General features: G+C 41.1%; 1 protein-coding gene across 1 annotated transcript; it reads right to left on the reverse strand.

The window, feature by feature from the left end:
• Window positions 1-13,457: 13,457 nt before the first annotated feature.
• Window positions 13,458-21,970, reverse strand: LOC138839341 (integrator complex subunit 6-like). Its single transcript, XM_070038913.1, has 5 exons — window positions 21,896-21,970; window positions 16,353-16,542; window positions 14,532-14,636; window positions 14,005-14,098; window positions 13,458-13,671 (listed from the first exon to the last, which is right to left on the reverse strand). The coding sequence occupies exons 2-5, from the start codon at window positions 16,534-16,536 to the stop codon at window positions 13,599-13,601; spliced, it is 456 nt and encodes a 151-aa protein (XP_069895014.1). The 5' UTR covers window positions 16,537-16,542; window positions 21,896-21,970; the 3' UTR covers window positions 13,458-13,598.
• Window positions 21,971-22,766: the final 796 nt, after the last annotated feature.

Here is a 22,766-nt window from a genome sequence, read left to right on the forward strand (position 1 = left end):
CCCAGCCATTGATTGTAATGAGGGTCTCCTGAACCTTTTTTTTTTTTTTTGCGCCCCTACCAGCCTCAAATTGCAATCTATATGTGGGAATAAATAGAATTTCCCTATTGAATCCATTGCTCCATTGAAATTAAGACATAATCCCACAGCCAAAAGTTTCTGGTAAGTAACACACACTTTTGCTATATATTGAAGAATACAAGTAAAAGGAAGGCATCTTGTTAACTTCCCTTGCTGAAGCAGCTACATATAATGCATAACAGCATTTCCCACTCCTACATTATTTCATGAATCCCAGATTGCTGATGCCATGAGCTAGAAATTGTTGGAGTTAGGGTTCAAAAGGTAAAGCAGCTAGGTGCCAAAGGCTTATACCTGTAATCCTAGCTACACTGGAGGCTGAGATCTGAGGATCACAGTTCAAAGCCAGCCCGAGCAGAAAAGTTTGTGAGACTCTTATCTCCAATGAACCACCAGAAAACCAGAAGTGGTGTTGTGGCTCAAGTGGTAGAGCGCTCTTTTTGAGTAGAATTGCTCAGGGACAGTGTCCAGGCCCAGAGTTGTCCCACAACCGACAAAAAAAAAAAAAAGGTAAAGTAACTGCCTAGGAAGCATTAAGGCCTTGAGATCAAACTCCAGTACTGACAAAGCTAGAACTATTCAGTGAGGCTTCAAACAATCATGTCACACTTTGAGGCAGCATTTCAGGATAGTGAGGAGCGAGAACAACTTATTGGATCAGGTTTATGATAATTACCTGTCATTGTCTAACTTCTAGCAGTTTTTTTAACAAAGCAGGTAAGTTGAGAGGGATGGTACCATAATCACCATTCTGTTTCTTTCAGGTTCTTTTTGTGTGTACTAGCCCTGGGGCTTGAACTTAGCCTGGGTACCTTCCCCGAAGTATTTTTGTCCAAGGCTATCACTCTAATACTTGAACCACAGCTCTATTCCTTCTTTTTTGGTGGTTACTTAGGGATAAAGGTCTCATGGACTTTCATACCTGGCTGGCTCTGAACTCTGATCCTCAGATCTCAGATTCCTGGATAGCTGGGATTATAGGTATAAGACACTGGTGCCTGGTATTCTTTCATATTCTTGATGGTGTCACAAACCATGATGAAGTGGATTTGGGGAAAACCTGAGCCCATTATGAGGTGACCTGACTTCGGTCAGTCCCTATATGAGCCACAGTGACAACTGGGCATTTTTTAAATTAGTGCAATTCACATCTCAGTACCATGGCTTCCCTGAGAATTCAGATTATCTTTCCAACACACAATGACGCACTAACAATTGACTTTGGGTCCATCTGAGGAAAATGGAGACACTATCAACAGCATAAACATTTGTCAGTATGGTGTGATGTATCAAGTAGCTTTGCAGCACTGTAAAGAAAACTATGAAACAGCTATCTTTTTTTGGTGGGGGGGTCCGGTCGTGGGGCCTGAACTCTGGGCCTGGGTGCTGTCCCTCAGCTCTTCAGCTCAAGGCTAGCGCTCTACCACTTGAGCCACAGCGCCACTTCCGGCTTTTTTTCCTTTTTTCTTATGTGGTGCTGGGGAATCGCACCCAGGGCCTCCTGCATGCAAGGCAAGCGCTCTTCCACCGAGCCACCTTCCCAGCCCTGAAATAGCTATCTTATAAAAGGAAAGGGAATATTTTGGCTTGCAGTTTTGAAGGTTCCTGTCCTGGTTGAGTGTCGATTCCTTTGCTGTGTGCCTCTGATGAGGAGAGTCTTATATAGGTAGCTGTGTGTGTTCAATTTGATCTGCTGACATTAGTAAAAAAAAAAAAAAAAAAAAAAAAGCAAAAGAGAAAAGGAACATAGGCTAGACTCCCAGAACCACCCCCTTCAGTGTTATGCCCCATAGACCTTGAGACATTCTATAAATCCCCATACCTCCTAACTCTTAATGGGACTAGTCTCAGGGATGTTTTCTTTCTTTCTTTCTTTCTTTCTTTCTTTCTTTCTTTCTTTCTTTCTTTCTTTCTTTCTTTCTTTCTTTCTTTCTTTCTTTCTTTTTTCTTCCTTCCTTCCTTCCTTTCTCTCTCTTTCTTTTTCTTTCTTTCTTTCCTTCTTTCTTTCGTCCTTTCCTTCTTGCCTGCCTGCCTGCTTGCCTGCCTTCCTTCCTTCCTTCCTTCTTCCTTCCTTCCTTCCTTCCTTCCTTCCTTCCTTCCTTCCTTCCTTCCTTCCTCCTTCCTTCCTTCCTTCCTTCCTCTGTAGTGGTATTTTAACTCAAGGCTTCACACTTGTATGGCTCACCATATGCCATTCTAGCTACAACTCTAGCCTGGACTTTTTATATTACTTTGGAGTTGGAGTCTTGTAGACTTTTCTGCTCAGGCTGGATTCAAGCTGTGACCTTCTAGATCTCTATCTCATGTTCTTGAGTAGCTGGAATTACAGGCGAGAGCCACTTTTTCCCAGCTCTAAGTGCTAAGATTTAACTCATGGACCTAGAATGTGATTTACCATACTTGTTTTTTTCATCTAAAGTTCACGTTTTATGGTCCTGTGGGATCAGTGACTCTTGACCGTGGATCTCTAGGATATTCTTTCTGTGTTGTTCCATTAGGTTTCGGCTTATTTCTCAGCAATTGCAGAGTATTTCAGATCTTCCATATGGACTTTTGCTGGAATTTTAAAGTCTAATCCCATAGTTTTCTTTCCAGAGTGTTCTTAGAACATTTAGAGGTAGCTATTCATTTCTATTATGCTACTCATTTTGACAACAATGTTCCCAGACACCACATTCTTTCAGGTCCTTCAGTTCAAATTGAGGATCTGGAAATGCAAAATCTAAGTTAACTAGCCCCAGGTTGCACACAAATGATAGTCTACTTGGAACAAAACTTCAAAGCCAAGTCTGTCTGAACCCATTGTTCTTTCCCCTCCATGTGACCTCATGAGACTAGACCCTAAGGCACCTCCTCACCACTGTGCATTAGCGGTCTTGACTGATCAAGTGTCTAGTTCCAGAATATTCTCTTACAAATGGAGAGCTAAAAACTGAAAAGTACAAAATGTTGCCTTACCAACTGTGATCCACAGTAACAGGCATTTGCTTCTCAAAACACATGCAGCCCTCTACACCTTTTACCATGATCATGTGACCATAATACACAGCTAAGTGCTGCTTCACAGAAGATGTTGCCTGCCATAAGTTTTAATTTAAAGAGAATTTAGTGACTTCCACCTTCCAGAATGGCACTAAGAAACACGACATTTCCAAACCACCACTTCTACTAAGCAGTCTGAAAATGGCAGTTATTATTTTACTCAATGAACACACATTTAAATCAAAAGGCTCTGACATTCCATCCACATAAGAAATCTGGTGTTATAGTTTATTTTAAGTGTAATGTACTAAGGAAGTGATGTCATTAGAATTATAAAATGGGAAGCAAGAGACCCTTTCTTCCACATAGAAACACGGAATTAATAGTATGTGGAGCAATCACCACTGTAAGAAAACACAAGCATTAGATGCCTTCACCCTAGTTAAACATAACTAACCTCAGTGGATGGACATGTTCCAGAGTCTCTGATACCACATATAGTGTAGGTGCAGCACCAGTATTCGTAAGTACATCTGAGAAGCTGCAGTTTTAGAAGCAGACACTAGGGGGATGTCCAAGTAGAAATGAGAAAAACTTTTCAAAACCAAGCCCAGAGAGGATATAGTAAGAATTTGGGAGGTGTCCAGAGTAGGCAAAAATCCTCTCTGTACAAATATACAACTATTCAGTTCGGTGGTAGAAACTAATTTTTGAAATGCTAAAGCAAGGCACACAAAATAAAGGGCAAAACATAGCTTAAAGTAATAAATTTCTACAAACACTAGAAAAACTAGGCTTTATGAATTGACATAGATTACAAATAATCATCATCATGACAATAAATTAAAGTAGCACATATAGACTCTAGCCAAATAGATTTCAAGAAATTGATACATGAACAAAAGTTGAGTATCAATATAAAGATAGAAATTATGAAGAAAAATCAAAAGAGAAATTCTGGAATAGAAGTATAAAGTAACTAATTCAAAAACTCACTAAAAGGCCTCAACAGTAGTAGATCTGAACAGTAGTAGATCTGACCATGCAAAAGAATCAGTAAACTTGCAGTCAAGGCTTGAAATAAGGAAGAGGCAGAAAAAGAGGTATGAAGAGAGACTAAGGGATTTATGAGATACCATCAAGGAGGACAAGATATCCAGTATGGATATCTCAGATTATTTTTTTTAAAGAGAGTGACATGACAGATGTAATTACTGTGTATGCTATGTGCTTTAATTTGTATGCACAGCTATAAGTGCTCTTATAGCTGTGCATACAAATTAAAGCTCAAAGAATTCCAATTAAAAAGAAAATCTAGAGCCGGGCACCGGTGGCTCATACCTATAATCCTAGCTATTCAAGAGGCTGAGATCTGAGGATCCTGGTTTGAAGCCAACCTGGGCAGTAAAATCTGTGCAACTGCTATTTCCAAATAACCACCAGAACATTGGAAGTGGATCTGTGGCTCAAAGAGGTGGATCTCTAGCCTTGAGCAGAAAAGGTCAGGGACAGTGCCCAAGCTCTGAGTTCAAGCCTCTGGATCAACAAGAAAAACTCTAAGAGGTGAATTTAAAGTGAATTTATCTTAGTCATATGAAAATTATAGAGTTCATGTGCTGAGAATTTTTTTTACAAAGTACTTTGTAAAAACAAATGTATTCTAGCTTTCACAGTACATTATCTTAGTCATATGAAAATTATAGAGTTCGTGTGCTGAGAATTTTTTTTACAAAGTACTTTGTAAAAACAAATGTATTCTAGCTTTCATAGTACATACATGTGATAACTTAAATATCCATGACAGTGTAACTATTTCATCACTCTGAAAATGCTATTTTTGTGTGAGCTTCCAAAGATGTTTTCATGTCTTTGCAAAATGACACATTTGGATGCCTTCTTGATAAAGTGGTAGGTATTTTGTAGTTTTCTAGAAATTTTGTGTTCATATAGTATCAATAAAAATTTTTTACATGGAAGTATGGGTCACTTTTTTTTTGTCGGTCCTGGGGCTTGAACTGTGGGCCTGTCCCTCAGTTCTTCAACTCATGGTGAGTGTTCTACGACTTGAGCCACAGCACCATTTCTGGTTTTCTGGTGGTTAATTGGACTTTCCTGCTCCGGCTGCTTTTGAACCACGATGCTCAGATCTCATTCAAGTAGCTAGAATTACAGACAGGCATGAGCCACCAGTGCCTGGCGAATATACTTAAAAAAATTTTTTTTGCCTTTAAACAGGTCTGTATTCATAACAAATAATGTACAACTAAAGCAAATTTGCTTTTTAAAGTCAAAGTTCATTTAGTGGTAATATACATTTTATAATAAAATTGTAGTAAAATACTGACATTTGATAGTTAAAACAGTATCATAGGGGCTGGGAAGGTGGCTCAGTGGTAGAGCGTTTGCCTTGCATGCCTGAGGCCCTGGGTTCGATTCCTCAGCACCACATAAGCAAAAAGAAAAAAGCTGGAAGTGGCGCTGAGGCTCAAGTGGTAGAGCGCTAGCCTTGAGCTGAAGAGCTTAGGGACAGTGCCCAAACCCAGAGTTCAGGCCCCACGACCGGACCCAAAAAAATAAAAGAAACAGTATCATATAAAAATCATGTTTAGCGTCGGTGGGGGGGGAAGGGGGGGAAGGAGAAGGATTGGGATTGGGGGGGAGGTGGGAGGCTGGGAAGGGATGTGAAGGGTAAACACAGGAGGAGGCTGCAATGTTTAGTAAGAAATGTACGCATTATCCTGCCCATGTAATTGTAACCCCTCTGTACAGTATGTTCACAAATAAAATTAAATTAAATTAAAAAAATCATGTTTAGCATGTAAAATTTAATTAGAAAATTCATAGTTCACAAACGTACATATCTGTTGTTGATAGCTTGAGAACATTATTATAATTTTACTTAAGATACAGAACAAAATTCACAGTAAGTCTGAGAAAGTATAAAATTTTACACTGGATTAACTGATACTTTTGTTAGTAAGGTGCACTTGAAACAATTGTGATGACCAATAAACTGATATTTTTTTAAATTTTATTTTATTTGTGAACATATTGTACAGAGGGGTTACAATTACATGGGCAGGATAATGCATACATTTCTTACCAAGCATTGCAGCCTCCTCCTTTGTTTACCCTTCACATCCCTACCCAGCCTCCCCTCCCAATCCTCCCCCCCTCCCCCCGAACTGATATTTTATTATGTAACAGAGACCTATTGGTTTTTATAATGCTGAATCATTGAACCAATAATTTCAATGACAGATCTAGTTGAACACATAGTATGTAGAATAAAATGAGTACTAGAAGCTTTGATTTACCTTTCTACGAAGAGACACAAGACAAATCTGTATTTTACTCAATATCTGTGCAAAAGTCAAGCCTTGAAGTATGTTTCCCCTGGAGAAAAGTTCTAATGTTAAAACTTTAAGAGAGGGAGAGACGAAGAAGGAGGGAGGGAGAAGGAGAGGGAGAGAGAGGGAGGGAAAGGGAGGGAGGAAGAGAGAGGAGAGAGAGAGAGAGAGAGAGAGAGAGAGAGAGAGAGAGAGAGAGAGAGAGAGAGAGAGAGAGAGAGAGAGAGAGAGAGAGAGAGTGAGAGAGAGAGAGAGAGAGAGAGAGAGTGAGTACAGGTCTTTTCCGTGGGCTGCTGTGGCCAGCACCAGGTCTGGTCCCTTCTCCAGTCTCATCTGGCTCCTGCGGACTCACAGGGTGGGCCTGGTCTGGAGGGGGCGAGCGGGGAAGGAGGGACTGAGGGCGGCCCCTCAGCGATGCACCCTTCAGAGGACTGTGCTGGAAACTTATGGGTCAGTTCTTAGCTGAAAAAACAAATCTAGGTTGGACGCCCGTACAGCCATCTTGCCAGCCGTCCACATCTGCCGCCGCATGCAAACTTCTGAGGCGCCTTTGGAAATTTGCAACTTTAGATCTCTGGCGCCTTTAGAAGTTGCGGCCCAGCCTTGGATCGACTTCCAAAGGGAGTCGATTTCCGCTAGAGGGTATCTCAACCTAGACCAAAGTCAGAACCTTTCTCAGGGGACCCAGGGACTGAGAAGGCGGGAAGGCCCCGCCTTGCGCAGCCAGTGAGTGGCCACCTCCTCTCCGGCCCTTGCCCTACCGGCCCTAGTCATTGCCCCTGCCGCGAAAGGTGGAGGCTGAGTAGGCAAACGGAGATGGTGACCGCTGCAGCAGAGCAGCCAGATTCTGGGCAGGCGCCCTGACAACTACCGGCTGCACCCGTTGGTTAGGTGGTCAGTGAGTCACCCTTCTTACATCCCTTCCCTCCGTGACCCAACTCCAGCCAAACGCCTAGGAAACCCTGCCTCTCCCTCCCACCTCCCCGCCTTAGCGTGTGGAGCTACTTTAGAAGGGACTCTGGATTTCCACCCGCTGCCAAGCCTAGCGTCTTGGCGCCCCCTAGTGCTCAACCAAGGCTACCACTGCCTACTTCTCAGCCACCTGGCCAGGGAAGTACCACAGTACGGAACCCCCTTTAGTGATGTCTCCTTCCTGGCCTTAATACGGAACAAATTCTTTAGGAAACATCATTGTTGGTGGGAGTGTAAACTTGTTCAACCACTTTGGAAAGTAGTATGGAGGCTTCTCAAAAGACTCCACATAGATCTCCCCTATGACCCAGCAATCCCACTTTTGGGCATTTACCCAAATGATCACAAACAAGACCACACTAAAGCTACCAGAACAACTATGTTTATTGCAGCATTATTTACCATAGCTAAGATGCCACTCCTTAGATGAATGGATCAAGAAAATGTGATATATATACACAATGGAATTCTATGCCTCCATCAGAAAGAATGACATTGCCCCATTTGTTAGGAAATGGAAAGACTTGCAAAAAAATTATATTAAGTGAAGTAAGCCAGGCCCAAAGAAACATAGGCCCCATGGTTTCCCTTATTTGCAATATCTAGTATATGTACGAGTCAAGCAGAAAAGGTCAGATAAGGTGATGTTACGAAAATGAACCCTACTATATGTATTTAAATGCTTTTTTCTTTCATGCATTTGTTTCTAACGCATTTATAAGGTTATTTCTTTGGGGCTGGGAATGTGGCTTAGTGGTAGAGTGCTTGTCCAGCATGCCTGAAGCCCTGGGTTCGATTCTTCCGTACCACATAAACAGAAAAAGCCAAAAGTGGTGCTGTGGCTCAAGTGGTAGAGTGCTGGCCTTGAGCAAAAGAAGCTCAGGGACAGTGCCCAGGCCTTGAGTTCAAGCCCCAGGGCTGGCAAAAAAAAAGATTATTTTTTTGTTGCTTTGTATGTCCCTCCCCCACAGTATAACCCCTGCTTTCACTGCATTTGATGTCGGTATAATTTGTGGAGAGGAAAGGGAAAAACAAGTCGTTTAAATAAGGATACAGGTGGACCCGTTGCAACAATGAGAAGTATAAGTTCTCATGTCAAAAACGAACTTTACAACTTTGGTGGGTAGGGGGATGATTGGGTGGGGGATGGGGGGAGGCTGGGAAGGGATGGGAAGGGGAAACAAAGGAGGAGGCTACAATGCTTGATAAGAAATGTACTCATTATCTTGCCCATGTAATTGTAACCTCTCTATACAGTATTTTCACAATAAAAAATAAATAAAAATTTTTTAAAAGAAATGTATGCAGAAGAAAAGACATTTAGAAACTAGTTTCCAGCAGACAGATCCAGATTTTCGTTCTCATTCACAGCCACATACATTTCCCCTCAGTGGGCCAGCTTCGCCAGGGACTTCATCTGCAGAATCTTCATTATTAGAAAAGAACAGTCCAGCCCGGCATTGATAGCTCACCGCCTGTAATCCTAGCTATGTCAGGATGCTGAGATATGAGGAGCACGGTTCGAAGCCAGACCCAGCAGAAAAGTCCATGACACTCATCTCCAGTTAACCACCAGAAAACTTGAAATGGCACAATGGTTCAAGTAGTAGAGTGCTACCCTTGAGCAAAAGAGCTCAGTGACACTGCCTAGACCAAATTCACCATAGGACCAGGAAAGAAAAACAAACAAAATAAAACAAAACAAAAACCCAGCCCTTATTTACTCTACGGCCAATTGGGAAGATTTCTTAACATTGGTTGAAAGAATATGAAGAGAAAGTTCAAGAAGAATACAAATACTGAAAACAAAACTTACAGAACAATATGATACATTTGTCAAATTTGCATACAATCAAATAATGCTATAATATGGAGAACAGCCTGCTAGTTATCTCAGGAATCGCATCACTGCAATTGTGGGCTGCCTTGTTCCACACTGGTTGTTGCACGAGGTCGTGAGTATGACATGCAGCAATACCAATTACCCCCTGTGAATACAGGCTACTTGAGCCTTAGTCAGTGGCAACCACTCAGGCAAGGAAGGTTTTGGGAATTTCCCTGATGTCAGCACCACCTGGATGTAGGCCTTTGCTGTCTGTATTAATGCCAGTGGCCTCATTTTGCTGTATCATTACAATTTGGCTTCTTATAGTAATGTGTTTAAAAAGGATTAAAGCTGGTATTCCAGAAAATGCCCTTCACTGCTTGTATAAATAAAACTACAGAATGACACTGGAAACAAAGGAAAATCTAAAGATATCTGCATTACCATATAACATAATCATTCAAAAGTCACACAGAAAGAAAGCAAGGAAAAGAGCAGTGAGGAAGGATGGCAGATTGAAGGTATTCATCATTTTGTGACAAACAGGTTGGAGCCTGTTTCCAGCTCCCCACGCTGAGGATGTGAAATTGGGAGAAGAGCAACCCATGTGAAACCATGATCCGCTGAGGAATCATCAAAGTCACCTGTGTATGTACATGTGTGAGTGTGTGAGAGAGACAGAGACAGAGATAGAGACAGAGACAGAGACAGTGGGGAGGTCCTTATTGTGTTCAAGGAAGTTTCTGTTTCTATTAGAATAACAGATTTTTCATAACCCACTTTGTGATAGTGAGAAAAGAAAAACTAGTCGGGCGTTGGTGGCTCACGCCTGTAATCCTAGCTACTCAGGAGGCTGACATCTGAGGATTTCGGTTCTAAAGCCAGCCCAGGCAGGAAAGACCGTGAGACTCCTATCTCCAATAAACCACCAGAAAACCGGAAGTGGTGCTGTAGCTCAAGTGGTAGAGCGCTTGCCTTGAGCTGAAGAGCTGAAGGACAGCGCCCAGGCCCAGAGTTCAAGCCCCTCGATGGAAAAAAAGAAAAAAAAAGAAAAATCACCAATTGAGAATATACAATCAAGCACAATTGTTGTCACCTCAAAGAAGGATCTATGAATTTCTCAGATAAAGCCTGAGAGTTTACCACTGAAATTTCCCTACAAAACATTCTCAAAAGTTCATAAAGTTGAAATACGGGTTTAGACTCACACTAGTGCAACCCAACACACCACCCAGACCCCTGTGAACTGAGAACTACTTTTGTCTTCCATGGTTCTAAAGTTTCAGACATAAGTTGAGCCATGCTACCTGGCTTCTTGAGTCTGTACCTTGTACATGACCTGTTGTGGGACTCTTTAGCTTCCTCAATCCAGTGTGCTAATTCTCTAAATAAATCTTTCTCACTCTCTACATGTTGTGTAGTTCCTATGACCAAAGAACTATTAATGAATCAAAGAGAAACTTTTGGAATACATATGGTCCATAACTACAATCGCAGTAATCAGGAGGCTGAGATGAGAGACTGTGTGGTCCTGGGCAGCCTGAAATATAAATGAAAAAAGAGAAGCAAGGCAAAGGAAGAAAGAAAAAAAGAAATGAAAATAAGAAAGGAAATAAGAGAAAAAGAAATGGAACAAAAAGGAAACAAAAGAAAAAAATATAATACTTTCCAGATCACTAGAGTGGCAGGTTTCCTTCTTAAAATTGTAAGACTAAGATCTCCATTTCCATCCCATCTTATCATAGATTACTGTCCTAGGAATCCCATACCTCCTTAGGGGTACCATCTCATCTCCTACAAAATAGGAACATCAATTCTCAGTGTCAGAGAAGGCAGTAAACATAGGCCCAGAAAATGAACTTCCAATCACCAAGACTGATTCTGTCAGTCACTTCCATCTCTCCAGTCTGTCATAAATATTGACATTATGGCTGTTTTCTTCTTAATATGGTACCATATGCCAGAATGCTTAGTCAGCTTCCAGGTGGCAGGTAAAGTATTTTATTTTGATCTGCTTCCATCAGGGAAAAGGCACTTTTGTTTGCACTTAAGACATTTACTGTGGATTTAAATTTTCATTGCCACCCACTGTGCTTTGGGAGAATCATTTGCAGTCTTAGGAAGGGTCATGTCTGCCATCATAGTATCCCACATTGCATCATTTCTAAACATGGCACTTTCTTCCAGAAAATAATGTATAACAAGAGTCATGCTAACAGTGTGTCACCAACCTTGCCATACTTCTCACCATGCTCAGAGTGGCATGATTATTTAAAACTTCAGTAATAGTTCTAGCTTTGTTATTACTGAGGTCTGACTTCAAGGCTATATGCTTGCTAAAGAAATGTTCTATCTCTTGAGCCAGAACTTCAGTGAGTTCTGGCTTCTTGACAGGAACTTTCAGGGCTGGATTGAAATAATCTACAAGGTAGCAAGGCTGTAGGATCCACTTTAAGAAACTGCTCCAGGGTTTGGAGGTATGGCTCAGGTGGTAAGAGCATCAACCTATGAATGAAAACATCAGATACCAAGTTTTTGTATTAGTCTCAGATTTTTTTTTAAAAAAAGCCATAAATAGCTAGCTTCCTACCCTCAAAAATGTAATTTTCTCTCATTATTCTTTCACATCATGTAGCAAAACTTCATTTTTTATGAAAGCATCTTTTGGCTACAAGTTTATGGCTCTTTTTCAACAGAGAAAAATTTTAAGCTTGGAATTTATAATTACTCCACTGAGCATTGCAATTTAAGGCCAGTGTAGGCTAAAACAATTTCATGAGACTTTATCTCAATTAATGGTTGGACAAGATGGCATGGCATGCACACGTCATCCACAACCCAGGGAAACACAAGTAGGATTACAGCCAAGGTGGACCAAGGAATTTAAGCAAACTTTACCCAGAAAAATCAACAATGAAAAGAGAGCTTTAGGCACGCCATGCTTCAAGAGGTAGCATATTGCCTATTTACCTGTAAATCCCAATGCTGAAGTCAAACACTATTACACACACACACACACAAGAAAACCCTGTGTTTGTTTGGAACAAGATATATTGGGTATACCCCAAAACTGAGCATCCAGAGACAGGCAGAAGATTTGAATTCACGTGAATCATAGGCAATGTAGCAACTACCAGGACAGCCTGGGCTCTACAGAAGGAACAATTCATGCAACAAACTTATGGAATCCCACTCAACTTTGCAACCTCAACTGGGCACTTTGGGTTACTTTTAGGCAGTCACAGGCAAAATAAGTTACTATAGCATCTTCAATGATGACTGCTGGCTCTCAGAGGAAATTGGGATACAGAAGAGCATCATGTTTGCAATGTCTTGAGCCCTTCCATGAACACCTGAGTTTTGTGAGTTAAGTGGAAATTTTCACACTAGACGCTGTCAGAAATGAACTATACAACTTTGGCGGGGGGGGGGGGGGGCAGGAAGCTGGGAAGGGAAAAACTGGCAGAGAATGAGGGAGGGGATGATACTATTCAAAAGGAAGTGTACTTATTACTTGAATCATTTTTTTTAAGTATCAGCAAGGTAATTGAGGTAGGACTTTTTTTTTGTCAGTCATGGGGCTTGAACTCTGGGCTTGGGTGTTGTCCTTGTGCTCTTCAGCTCAAGGTGAGTGCTCCACCACTTGAGCCACAATGCCACTTCTAGTTTTCTAGTGGTTTATTGGAGATAAGAAGAGTCTCACAGACTTTCCTGCTCAGGCTGGCCTGAGGATCTCAACCTCCTGAGTAGCTAGGATTACAGGCGTGAGCCACTGGCACCCGGCTCTGAGGTAGGACTTTTAATGGACTAGAACCTTCAGGAAAAAGTATGTAAATAATCCCATGATGACATGCCAGACATTATGACCTGCTGAGAGCTTTCTTGGGACAAAAGGAACACAAAGAGATAAGGAAGCCAGCTGTGGTCACCTACACCTTCCATTCAAGCACAGAAGAGCCTGGGGGCAAGGGCATCAGGAATTCGAGGTTTGGTGGGGCTACACAGTGATTTCTAGGTCACTGAGGATACACAGGGAGAGCTTGTCTGAAGAAATCACAAAGTTAAAATAAAAAAACAAGGCAAGAGTAAAAATGACTCTTCCCACCTGTTGCACAGACCATAAAGGTAATAGGATTTTTCTAGTGAGAAAATAACACCATGATATATATGAGGAAACAAACATACTACAATACAATATACTTTCAAACCAAATAGGGCCAGAAACCTTTATTGATAGAAACCTGTAACATTCAAATACTCCCCCTCTTTATTCTCTGGTAACATGTTCAGAGGTTTTTGCATTAGCCTGGTACATTCTCTAACACAGCAAACTAGTTCTGGCATTCTATTGATAAATGTTGTAAGAGAATTATTTGCTTAAAGTTGCATTATCTGACACGACGGCTGTCGAATCTTTTCAGTGTCTTCTCAAGGTTCTTAACTAAGTCTCGGCAGTTGAATCTGAAAATTAAAGAGAAGGGTCATGAAATAGATGTCCACAGAACTAATGTTTGGGAAGTACTGAGGAACAAGGACTTGGAAGACCATCGCCTATGTGTAAGTAAGGAACAAGCAAGGATAAAGACTGTCAATATGTGGTTCAGCTCAGACTTCAGGTAGGCCAGAGGGCTGAGTAGGCTTGGGAAACTCAGTCAGGCTCAGAAGATACCAATATAAACATCATTTGAGTCAGCCTTTACCATGAGTGAAGGTCAGGATCAATTATAACCCTTATTTCTGGCCCTGCTTGGGCCCAGTTGCAAAAGAAGATGGAAAGCTTTTATTGTCACTCACCTTATTGCTTTCTTGATAGCATATTCAACAATTTCTTTCTTCACTTCCAGAGGTCCTTCTATTTGCTCAAGCAACTGGAAGATCCGTTCATATCCTGAAAATCAAAAATATTTTGGTATTTCTCATAAATGTTAAACACAAGTCAACATTGGCAAATACATATATCTGTAATGATACATAACAGAATGTTCCATAGAATTTGTAAGTATGTCTGTGTGTGCTTACCTGTTTGATTGCATGTTTCCATTTAGTATATCTGTGTGTATGCATGAGTGCATGCCTATGTGTGTTTAAATATTAAAGTGAGGTACATGTCCTTATCTAACAATAAAATATGGTGAACAATAATCAAGTAAGGTAAGAAAGTAAACAAGAAAAGTGTATGCTGGGACACTTAGTCACAAAGACGACTACCATTGTAATGTATGTGAAAAATGCAATCTTCTTCTGAGGCAGTGTCAAGCCATTCAACATCATGAGATGACAGTAATCTCGTTTTTGTCCCTAGCTTTTCTACTCTTACTTACCTCGGGCCCACTTTTGAATTTCCTTCTTGATCTCACGTCTTATGTTAGCATTGTGGTCTTCAGATCCTCCTGGCAGCACATCCTGTGCCACAGCTTTTTGGTCACCTGTGAAGAGGGTACTAGTCAGTATCTCTTCCCCAAAGTGTGCTACTACTGTGTTTGAGAAGTAGTTTAGTCACACTGATACCAGAGAAGTCTTCAGAAGAGCTACAAAATCTAGGGGCCTAGATTATGACAAGGAGCCTACAGACAGGCCCTGACTTTTCTCTACTGTCTGTTCATGGGCAACTTGGCTGAAAGTGCCACATAAAAACCAAACTGAGAGGCTGAACTGTGGAATGATGAGGTCTCCTAATTCCATATACACATTTGGGTGCTCCTACATGCTAATTTATTTCAGAACAAGATGTTTGCAAATGAGAAATTACAGGCCTCCCAAGTTGATTTCAGCATAGATTCAATAAATCCTCCTGCTGCCCTCTCACTCCATGAATATATGCAGAAATTTGGGCAAACAAGATAACTAAGAAGCAGGCCACCACAGACCCCTATCGTCCATGATTAAATGAGGACTTCATACAATTTACATGAAGAAAAATGCAAATCTCACATGATATTCAGGTGCCCGATATTTACCCTACAAAAATTTCATAGTGTAGATAATTCTGTTCATGAATCTGTTTGATGTCAAATTGGGGTGTTAAGTCTGAAACCAGGAAGTTATTTACACATATTCTGATTTACCAGGCACCAGGTCATAAGTTAGAGAGCAGCAGCAAGCAAGAAAGACAGGATCTATAACTGTTATTATGCAGCTTACACTGTTATATGGGGTAGGTCATGCAGTGAATGTACAGTGAACAATAGCATACTCACAACTAGACTCTTGATGATGAACTGTAAAGCAGGGATGTGAAAGGGAGCAGTAGAAGGAATGTCCAGAGCTGCAAAGCGGTGATTCTTCTGGGAAGTCACCTTGACAAAGCTGATTAGCACATGTAGAGAGTGACAGGATGTGGTGAGCATGTAAACAGAAGTCACGGTGACAAGAACTAGGGAGCAGAGAATAAAGTGCAAAGGCAAGGAGAAGGAAAATGAGGCCACTATGATTCAGCATAGAGAGCATGATGTGTCCAAGAAGTGTTCAGTCTATGGACCACTGTGACAATTCTGATGGTCTTCTGAATGCTTCAGAGCCTGGAGGATATTCTTTAGCAAGGCTTGATGTGGTGTGATCCAATTGCCTACTTATGTAATCACTGTGGTGGCAAACTAAAGCAATATATATGGACAGGAACAGGAATAGAAACCAGAGTAATCAGAAAGGAATTGTTGGAGTTAACTGGTGATACATCATGTCAGAGTGGGCTAGAAAGTACAAAATGTGTGATTTGTAAATCATTCCAATTACACTACAGGGAACAGAAAGGGCAAAGTGTGACAGACCACAGTAGGCATTTACCAATAAGGAAAGGAAGAGAATAGAAGTCCTAGAAAGTTGGCATAAAAGAAGGAATACATAACTGGGCCGTATATTGCTGAGAAATGAATAGCAAGGCCACCTTATACCAAGGGGGCCTAGTCTACAATAGAATTTTTTTGTGAAGGAGCAGGCAGGATCCCTTGCTTTACACCAGGCGAAAGAGGTGATTATAGGGGAAGGTGAAGTATGAGCAAAAGGTGAAATATGAGCAGCCTACCTCTTTCATCTGCATTAAGACTTTTATGCTTGCAGCAACACACAATGCTTGCATCATTTCAAAGGAGGTTCCTTTCGCAGACACATGCAGGTTCTTTCCCACCCATCAAACACATGATTACCTTCGTCCTTTCCCTTGCTTGAGGTTTCAGGAGATGCTCCATCTCCTGCTGATTTCTTCTTGGCTGCCAGGGACCTTTTGTATTTCTTCTTAGGTGGTGGTGGTGGAGGAGGACCCATGAGTTCTTTAACTGGCTTCATTTGACTCTCAGGCTTATTAGAATTCTCGCCTGCATCGTCAGCCATTATGTCCTGGAAAACAACAATGGAAACATTCTGTGATAAAATTTAGCCACTAATAAAATGTACTGAGTGAAAGCTTCCAGTGCAAGAGGGTTCACATGGAGTTTTCTCTGCGTGACTCCATTTCTGAGCAGCCAAAATATCATGGAAACACATAACGTATGGCAGAGCAAGATACAATGACTCCTCTAAAAGTTCATAACTCCAATGAGAGGAATGCAGATGAATGGTTTAAAAATTGTGGGAAATAATACAGAAGTGATTTTTATTCCACCATAAAGAGAGGTCGTTGGTTGGAAATGAATGTAACTGTTCATCATCAGCTTAACTGAAATGAGCCATGTTAGGAAATCAAATATGGAATATTTTCTCATATATACAGAATTCAGTATTAAAAAGTACAATAAAAATAAAAGGGTTGGAATTAGAGATGTAAAAGGGAAATGATGTGAGAGCTATATACCTCTATAAAGTTATAATGAACACATGATAAACAGATTATCATGTGTTTATTACTGAAAGGAAAGAAGATGCCTGCATTATGGTCTTTAATAGAAATGTATGGCAAGCAACTGAAATATAAATGCAAATTTTTAGTTTTTTGGGTCCGGTCATGGGGCCTGAACTCTGGGCCTGGGCGCTGTCCCTCAGCTCTGCAGCTCAAGGCTAGCGCTCTACCACTTGAGCCACAGCACCATTTCCGGCTTTTTTCTTTTTGCTTATGTGATGTTGAGGAATCGAACCCAGGGCCTCATACATGCAAGGCAAACGCTCTACCACTGAGCCACCTTCCCAGCCCCAAATGCAAATACATCTTAAATACAAAATTTTGGCCACTATCTTCACCATGGGAATATTTTTTGCAGAGACCATGTTCTATGTGGAATGCAATCAAATGAGCATGATTACTACTAAAAAGAAAGCATTCTGAAATCAAACCCTACTTTCTGATCTATTTAACTGAGAGCCAGGTGCAGTGGCACACCTAAGTTCTTTTTTTTTTGTCAGTTGTGGGGCTTGAATTCTGGGCCTAGGCACTGTTCCTCAGCTCTTCAGTTCAAGGCAAGCACACTACCACCTGAGCCACAGTGCCATTTCTGGTTTTCTGGTGGTTTATTGGAGATAAGAGTCTCACGGACTTTCCTGCCAGAGCTGGCTTTGAACCTTGATCCTCAGATCTCAGTCTGAATAGCTAGGATTATAGGCATAAGCCACCAATGCCCAGCTTACACCTCAGTTTTTAGGTGCTACAGAGGCTCAGGCAGAAGGATTTTTTTCAGCCCAGGACCTAGAGGCCTGCTGGTGCAACATAAGGAGACCTGATCTAAAAATAAGATTAAAGAATTAAAACAAATTATAAGTGAATATAGGAAGGGTATTACATCACTAGGTTTGCATTATGCTGTTAATATAGAAATTAGAGGGGATTCTGAAAAAAAAAGTGTGCTGTGACCCTTAGGAATGCAACAAAAGAGTATATCAAACCCAAATCCAATCAATGTAAAGGATTAGCTTCGTTTTTTTTCCCCCATGCCTGGGATAAAAATTCTGGGACTCCTGCATGAAAATTAGGCATTTTGTCATCAAACTACATCAGCAGTCCACTTGCTCTGTGTTGCTTGTGAGCACATGCATGCACATTAGTACTGGGGCTTGAACTCAGTACCTGAACACTGTTCCTTAAGACTTTCCATTCAAGGTTGGCACTCTACCACTTGAGCCACAGCTCTCTACTTCCAAACAGTTGCTGTTATATGAGGGAAAACTAATGAGGTGAAAACAATATTAAGAACAAAGTGTGCCCAGTAACAATAGCTCATGCCTATTAGTAGTAACTACTCACTAAGCAAAATCCAGAAGACTGATGTTCAAAGGTATTTATAGAACAAGAGTTCATATTTCATCTCCAAAATCACCAGCACAAGCCAGGCTGGAGGCATGGCTCAGGTGATACACTGCCAGCCTAACAAGCAATCCAATATAGTACAGAGCCCTGATTTCAAACACAAGTTCTATATAGATAGACTAACAGAATGAAAATGAAAACAAACTCATCTAAAAGAAATTTTAAAAAGAGGAAAAAGACATATGAGATTTAAACCTGACATGAAAAGGATATGCTTGTAGAAGAATAAAACTTAGGAAAATTAGAAGGAAAAATCTCAATATTATTTTACCTGATAAAAAATTTAGCCGAAATAATAAAAACTTCCCTTTCCCGAAATTTTTCACTAAGAAGCCCTCAAAACACACAGGAGACCTAGACACCAGTGGCTTATACCTGTAATTCCAACTAATCAGGAAGCTGAAATTTGAGGATCACAGAAGTCATCCTGGACAGGAAAGTCCAAGAGACTCATTTCGAATTAACCACCAAAAATGCTGTAAGTGGAGCTGTGGCTCAAGAGTTGGCCTGCTAGCTAAAAAAATAGTTAATTCACCGTTAACCTACCTACAAAAAAGAGAAAATAACATCAACCTTTTAAAAGATGGGTTGCCTTTCAACTCCTATTCATGCATAAAATGTTCACAAACTGGAATAATAATAACTTGACAAAAAAGTATAAAGACTTCTTGTGATTTTTTTGTAGGTACTGGAGATGGAACTTGAACTGGCTCACTTTATATGCTGGTCTGATGCTCTACTACTACTTGAGCTATATTTCCAGGCCAAATTTTAGCTGGCTATCTTGGAGAAGACACACTATTCTGTTAGAAATGGCTTTTAACCATGTTCCTTCAAACCTCAAAAACTCTTGAGTACATAGGATTGTAAGCCTGAGCTACCTGTGTTCAGTCAACAGACAAATTTATTGAAATTCTATGGCATCACCTGCATTTTTGTATTAATAACAAATCATTAGAAAATGAAAGTTACATGTTCACTGAAAATGAGCCCCAAATATTGAGAGTCTAGCAGTAAATGGAATAAAAACTTGTGCTACAGCCATGCATAAAATACATAAATAAGCATTCAGAAAAACTGATCCCATTATGGAAAATAAGGAAGAATATTGTTAGTATAGGTGTAAAGAGTGCTTAGCACAACTCACTATGAAAAGAGGGAAAAAATCACTATGATCAACCCCACACATACCCAAGAATGATTTTAATAATCAAGCTAACAATCCTACCATGTGAAATTTGTTTGAACACTGGCAACCAACCTCACATGATGACAGAAATCAAAGGGCTTAGGAGACATACCAAAATAATTAACACAGAACTTATATCAGCATATATGGGATAGAGTATAAAAGAAAAAAGAATGTCAATGATATTTCACTGGAGTCAGGATAGGCAAATACAATGATGTAACAGAACAGACATTCTGGAAACAAATACAGGAGTATAAAACAGCTAGATCTGTGACCTTCAAACCAAAACTCGTGAGAAGGGTCGTCCTTTTCCTCATCCTCTGCATAGGCACTAGGAAAAATGACACATGAACACCTTATGGAAAACTAGAATACTTGAGATAGTCTGTGGCTTTAAGGTAGACAACTTTTTAAAAAGAGAATAAGAGCTCCAATGACCAAATACCATTTGTTAAACAGATTCTTTCAAATAAAAGGCTCCCAAAAGGCAGTATGGAAACATAACAGGAACCTGCAGAAAGTCCTCCAAATTTTCTCCAGAATACATGTGGAGGTGAAAACACTTTTTTTTGTTTTTGTTTTTGTCAGTCATGGGGCTTGAACTCTAGGCGTGAGTGCTGTCCCTCAGCTCTTTAGCTCAAGGCGAGCGCTCTACCACTTGAGCTACAGCCCCACTTCCAGTTTTCTAGTGGTTTATTGGTAAGATAAGAGTTTCACGGACTTTCCTGCTTGGGCTGGCTTTGAACCGTGAATCTCAGATCTCAGCCTCCTGAGTAGCTAGGATTACAGGCGTGAGCCACTGGCGCCCGGATGAAAACACATTTTTATAGTAATGGTGTCTAAATTCACCTCCCATTTGCTGTGCAGCACTGAGTAACTTGAGCCAAATCCCCAGTACTTTTCCTCCCTTTAGTTATTTTTGAGAGCTAATATTACACTTTAGTTCAGGTTTCCACACTCAGTGCTATAAGTCTATCTACATATCCTCCAATTTATTCAGGTAGATTCTTGTCATTTTTGCTTAAGGTAGCGTACAGTGGAAATTCTGTCTCTGCCTGTTGAGTGCCTCAAAGTATATCTGTAAGCCATGAGCAACTTGTCTAATTTTTATAACACAAATATCAACAAATTTTATGCAAGTTATTTGAAAAACAGGCCTAGAGCATCACATTTAATTTTTCTAACAAAATATCAGGAAAATTTTTGCAAGTTACGTAAAAATTGGACTTGCACAGTGGCTATGGCCTGTATTAGTACAGAGGAGCCACAGATCAGACAAATCATCTGTGGGCCAAAAAAGCTCCAGTGCATCTCAACCAATACCAGCTCTCATGCGCATATCAGACATATGAATGGCATAAGTAGGGATATCTTGGCTCCAAGCTAGCTCCAACAAAAAAGGAAGACCTACTCTGAAAAATAACTAAAGCAAAACATGTGGGTCCTGGAGTTGGTAAGTGACACAGCAAATGACTAGCAATGTCCAGGATCTGAGTTCGAAGCTCCAATCTCCAAATAAACTGAAAAACATCAAAGTTTTCTTCAGTTTCATTTAGTTGGCAAAAAAATACAAGCATAAATCCCGTGAGAGTAACACTGACTAGGCAGCACGGGCTTTGGAGTCAGTTGTTAAGAATATTACATGTTGCCGCACTGATATTTACACATAGCCACTGAACTCCAACACAGAAATGTTGGACAATGTCCAAGGAAGAGCTCTCTAGTGATTAAAGCCAAGCCAAATGCGGGGAAGTACACACCTCACATCGGAGACCAAGTCCCAAGTTAAGCTACCTCCTCAACTGAAATTGTTTTCTAGGATAAAGCACACACTGAAGACTCCCTTGCTGCATGCTTGGTTTGGAAAGAAGACCCGTATGAGTGCAAACCAAAGCGACAACCCCTGTAGAAAACTGCTCTTTGCCACACTACTTTACCAAAGAGGCATGGCCAAAATTCACAATTAGCAGTGCAGAGAAAATGAGGTCTTCAAGGAAGATGCCATTTAGTGCCGACAAGTGAGGTGAAGTGTGGCTCTGCTGCTGGCAAGATGATTGACCCCCTGGAATCCCCTTGATAGCAGACCAGCAAGCAAGACCTGAACATTCCGATATCACCACCCGATCAGCCCCAAAGTCCCCAAATAGTAGGACTCCCCCACCACAAGCAGGGAGATACTTGAGACACACACTTGAGAGCTGGGTGAGCAGGGAACAGAAATGAAGAAATGCCTCCCCAAACCTTCTCACTGCTGAAATACACACCTGAAGTTGGGAGACTGTGAGCACTTCAGTAACGCTGTGGTCACCGCCAGCCTCACTGGCAAAATGGAGGGTAGCAACACACCTCACTTCCAAAATGGAGGAGAGCGGCACGCCCCAATTCCAAAATGGCGGGGCAGCGGCACGCCCCAATGCCAAAATGGCGGAGCAGCAGCGCCCCGCCTCATTTCCAAAATGGCAAGGTATGTACATGTCTCACGCCCTACATGGCGGAATAGCAGCGCTCCTCTCTTCCAAAATGGAGGCTAGCTTCCCGCATCAGGTTGAAAATGGCAGGGTAGCTGCACTCCTCAGCTCAAAAGTGGCGGGTAGCAGTGTACCTCACAAAATGGTGGGGCAGCGGCTTGCCTTATTTACAAAATACCGGGATGGCGGCACACCTCAGGACCAAAATGGTGGGAAGCGGTGCAGCGCAGGCCCACGGGGACTTTCTAGGATCGCCTCTAGGGTGAACACGAGCTGCACATGTGTGCCCTCTATGGCCTGGGGTGGAAGTGCAGGTTAGGTGGATGATGCAGGTGGATACATTTGTACAAGCCCAAAGTCCTTTCCCAACTGCAATAGGGGAGAGCTGTTAAAAGAACCCACCACAATAGGGAAGAACAGTTAAAAGAACCTGAACTTCAAGGAACTACAGTCCTTAATTGTATTTATTGTTGTTGTTGCGTATATTTGTTGTTTACAAAGAATTCATTTTAATGTGTCCAAACATGTACCGAGGATTTCTTCATGAATAACTTTTCCTGTGTTTTATCAGGTGGTTTTGCATTTAGTAGGAAAACTCCTACAATGTTTATGTTAATATACCACTCATTTTATTTCTTGCCTGTTTCAATTCACTTTTTGTCTTTCA

Source organism: Dipodomys merriami, unplaced genomic scaffold, assembly GCF_024711535.1.
Source record: "Dipodomys merriami isolate MVZ:Mamm:240054 unplaced genomic scaffold, mDipMer1.0.p SCAF_3, whole genome shotgun sequence".
NCBI lineage: Eukaryota > Metazoa > Chordata > Mammalia > Rodentia > Heteromyidae > Dipodomys > Dipodomys merriami.

Coding starts and splice junctions, on each gene's coding strand:
- LOC138839341 (XM_070038913.1), bottom strand. CDS start 16,536: ATGGCTGACGATGCAGGCGAGAATTCTAATAAGCCTGAGAGTCAAATG. Junction 14,637..16,352: donor AAGCAAGGGAAAGGACGAAG/GTAATCATGTGT, acceptor CCCTCTTCACAG/GTGACCAAAAAGCTGTGGCA. Junction 14,099..14,531: donor AATTCAAAAGTGGGCCCGAG/GTAAGTAAGAGT, acceptor TTTGATTTTCAG/GATATGAACGGATCTTCCAG.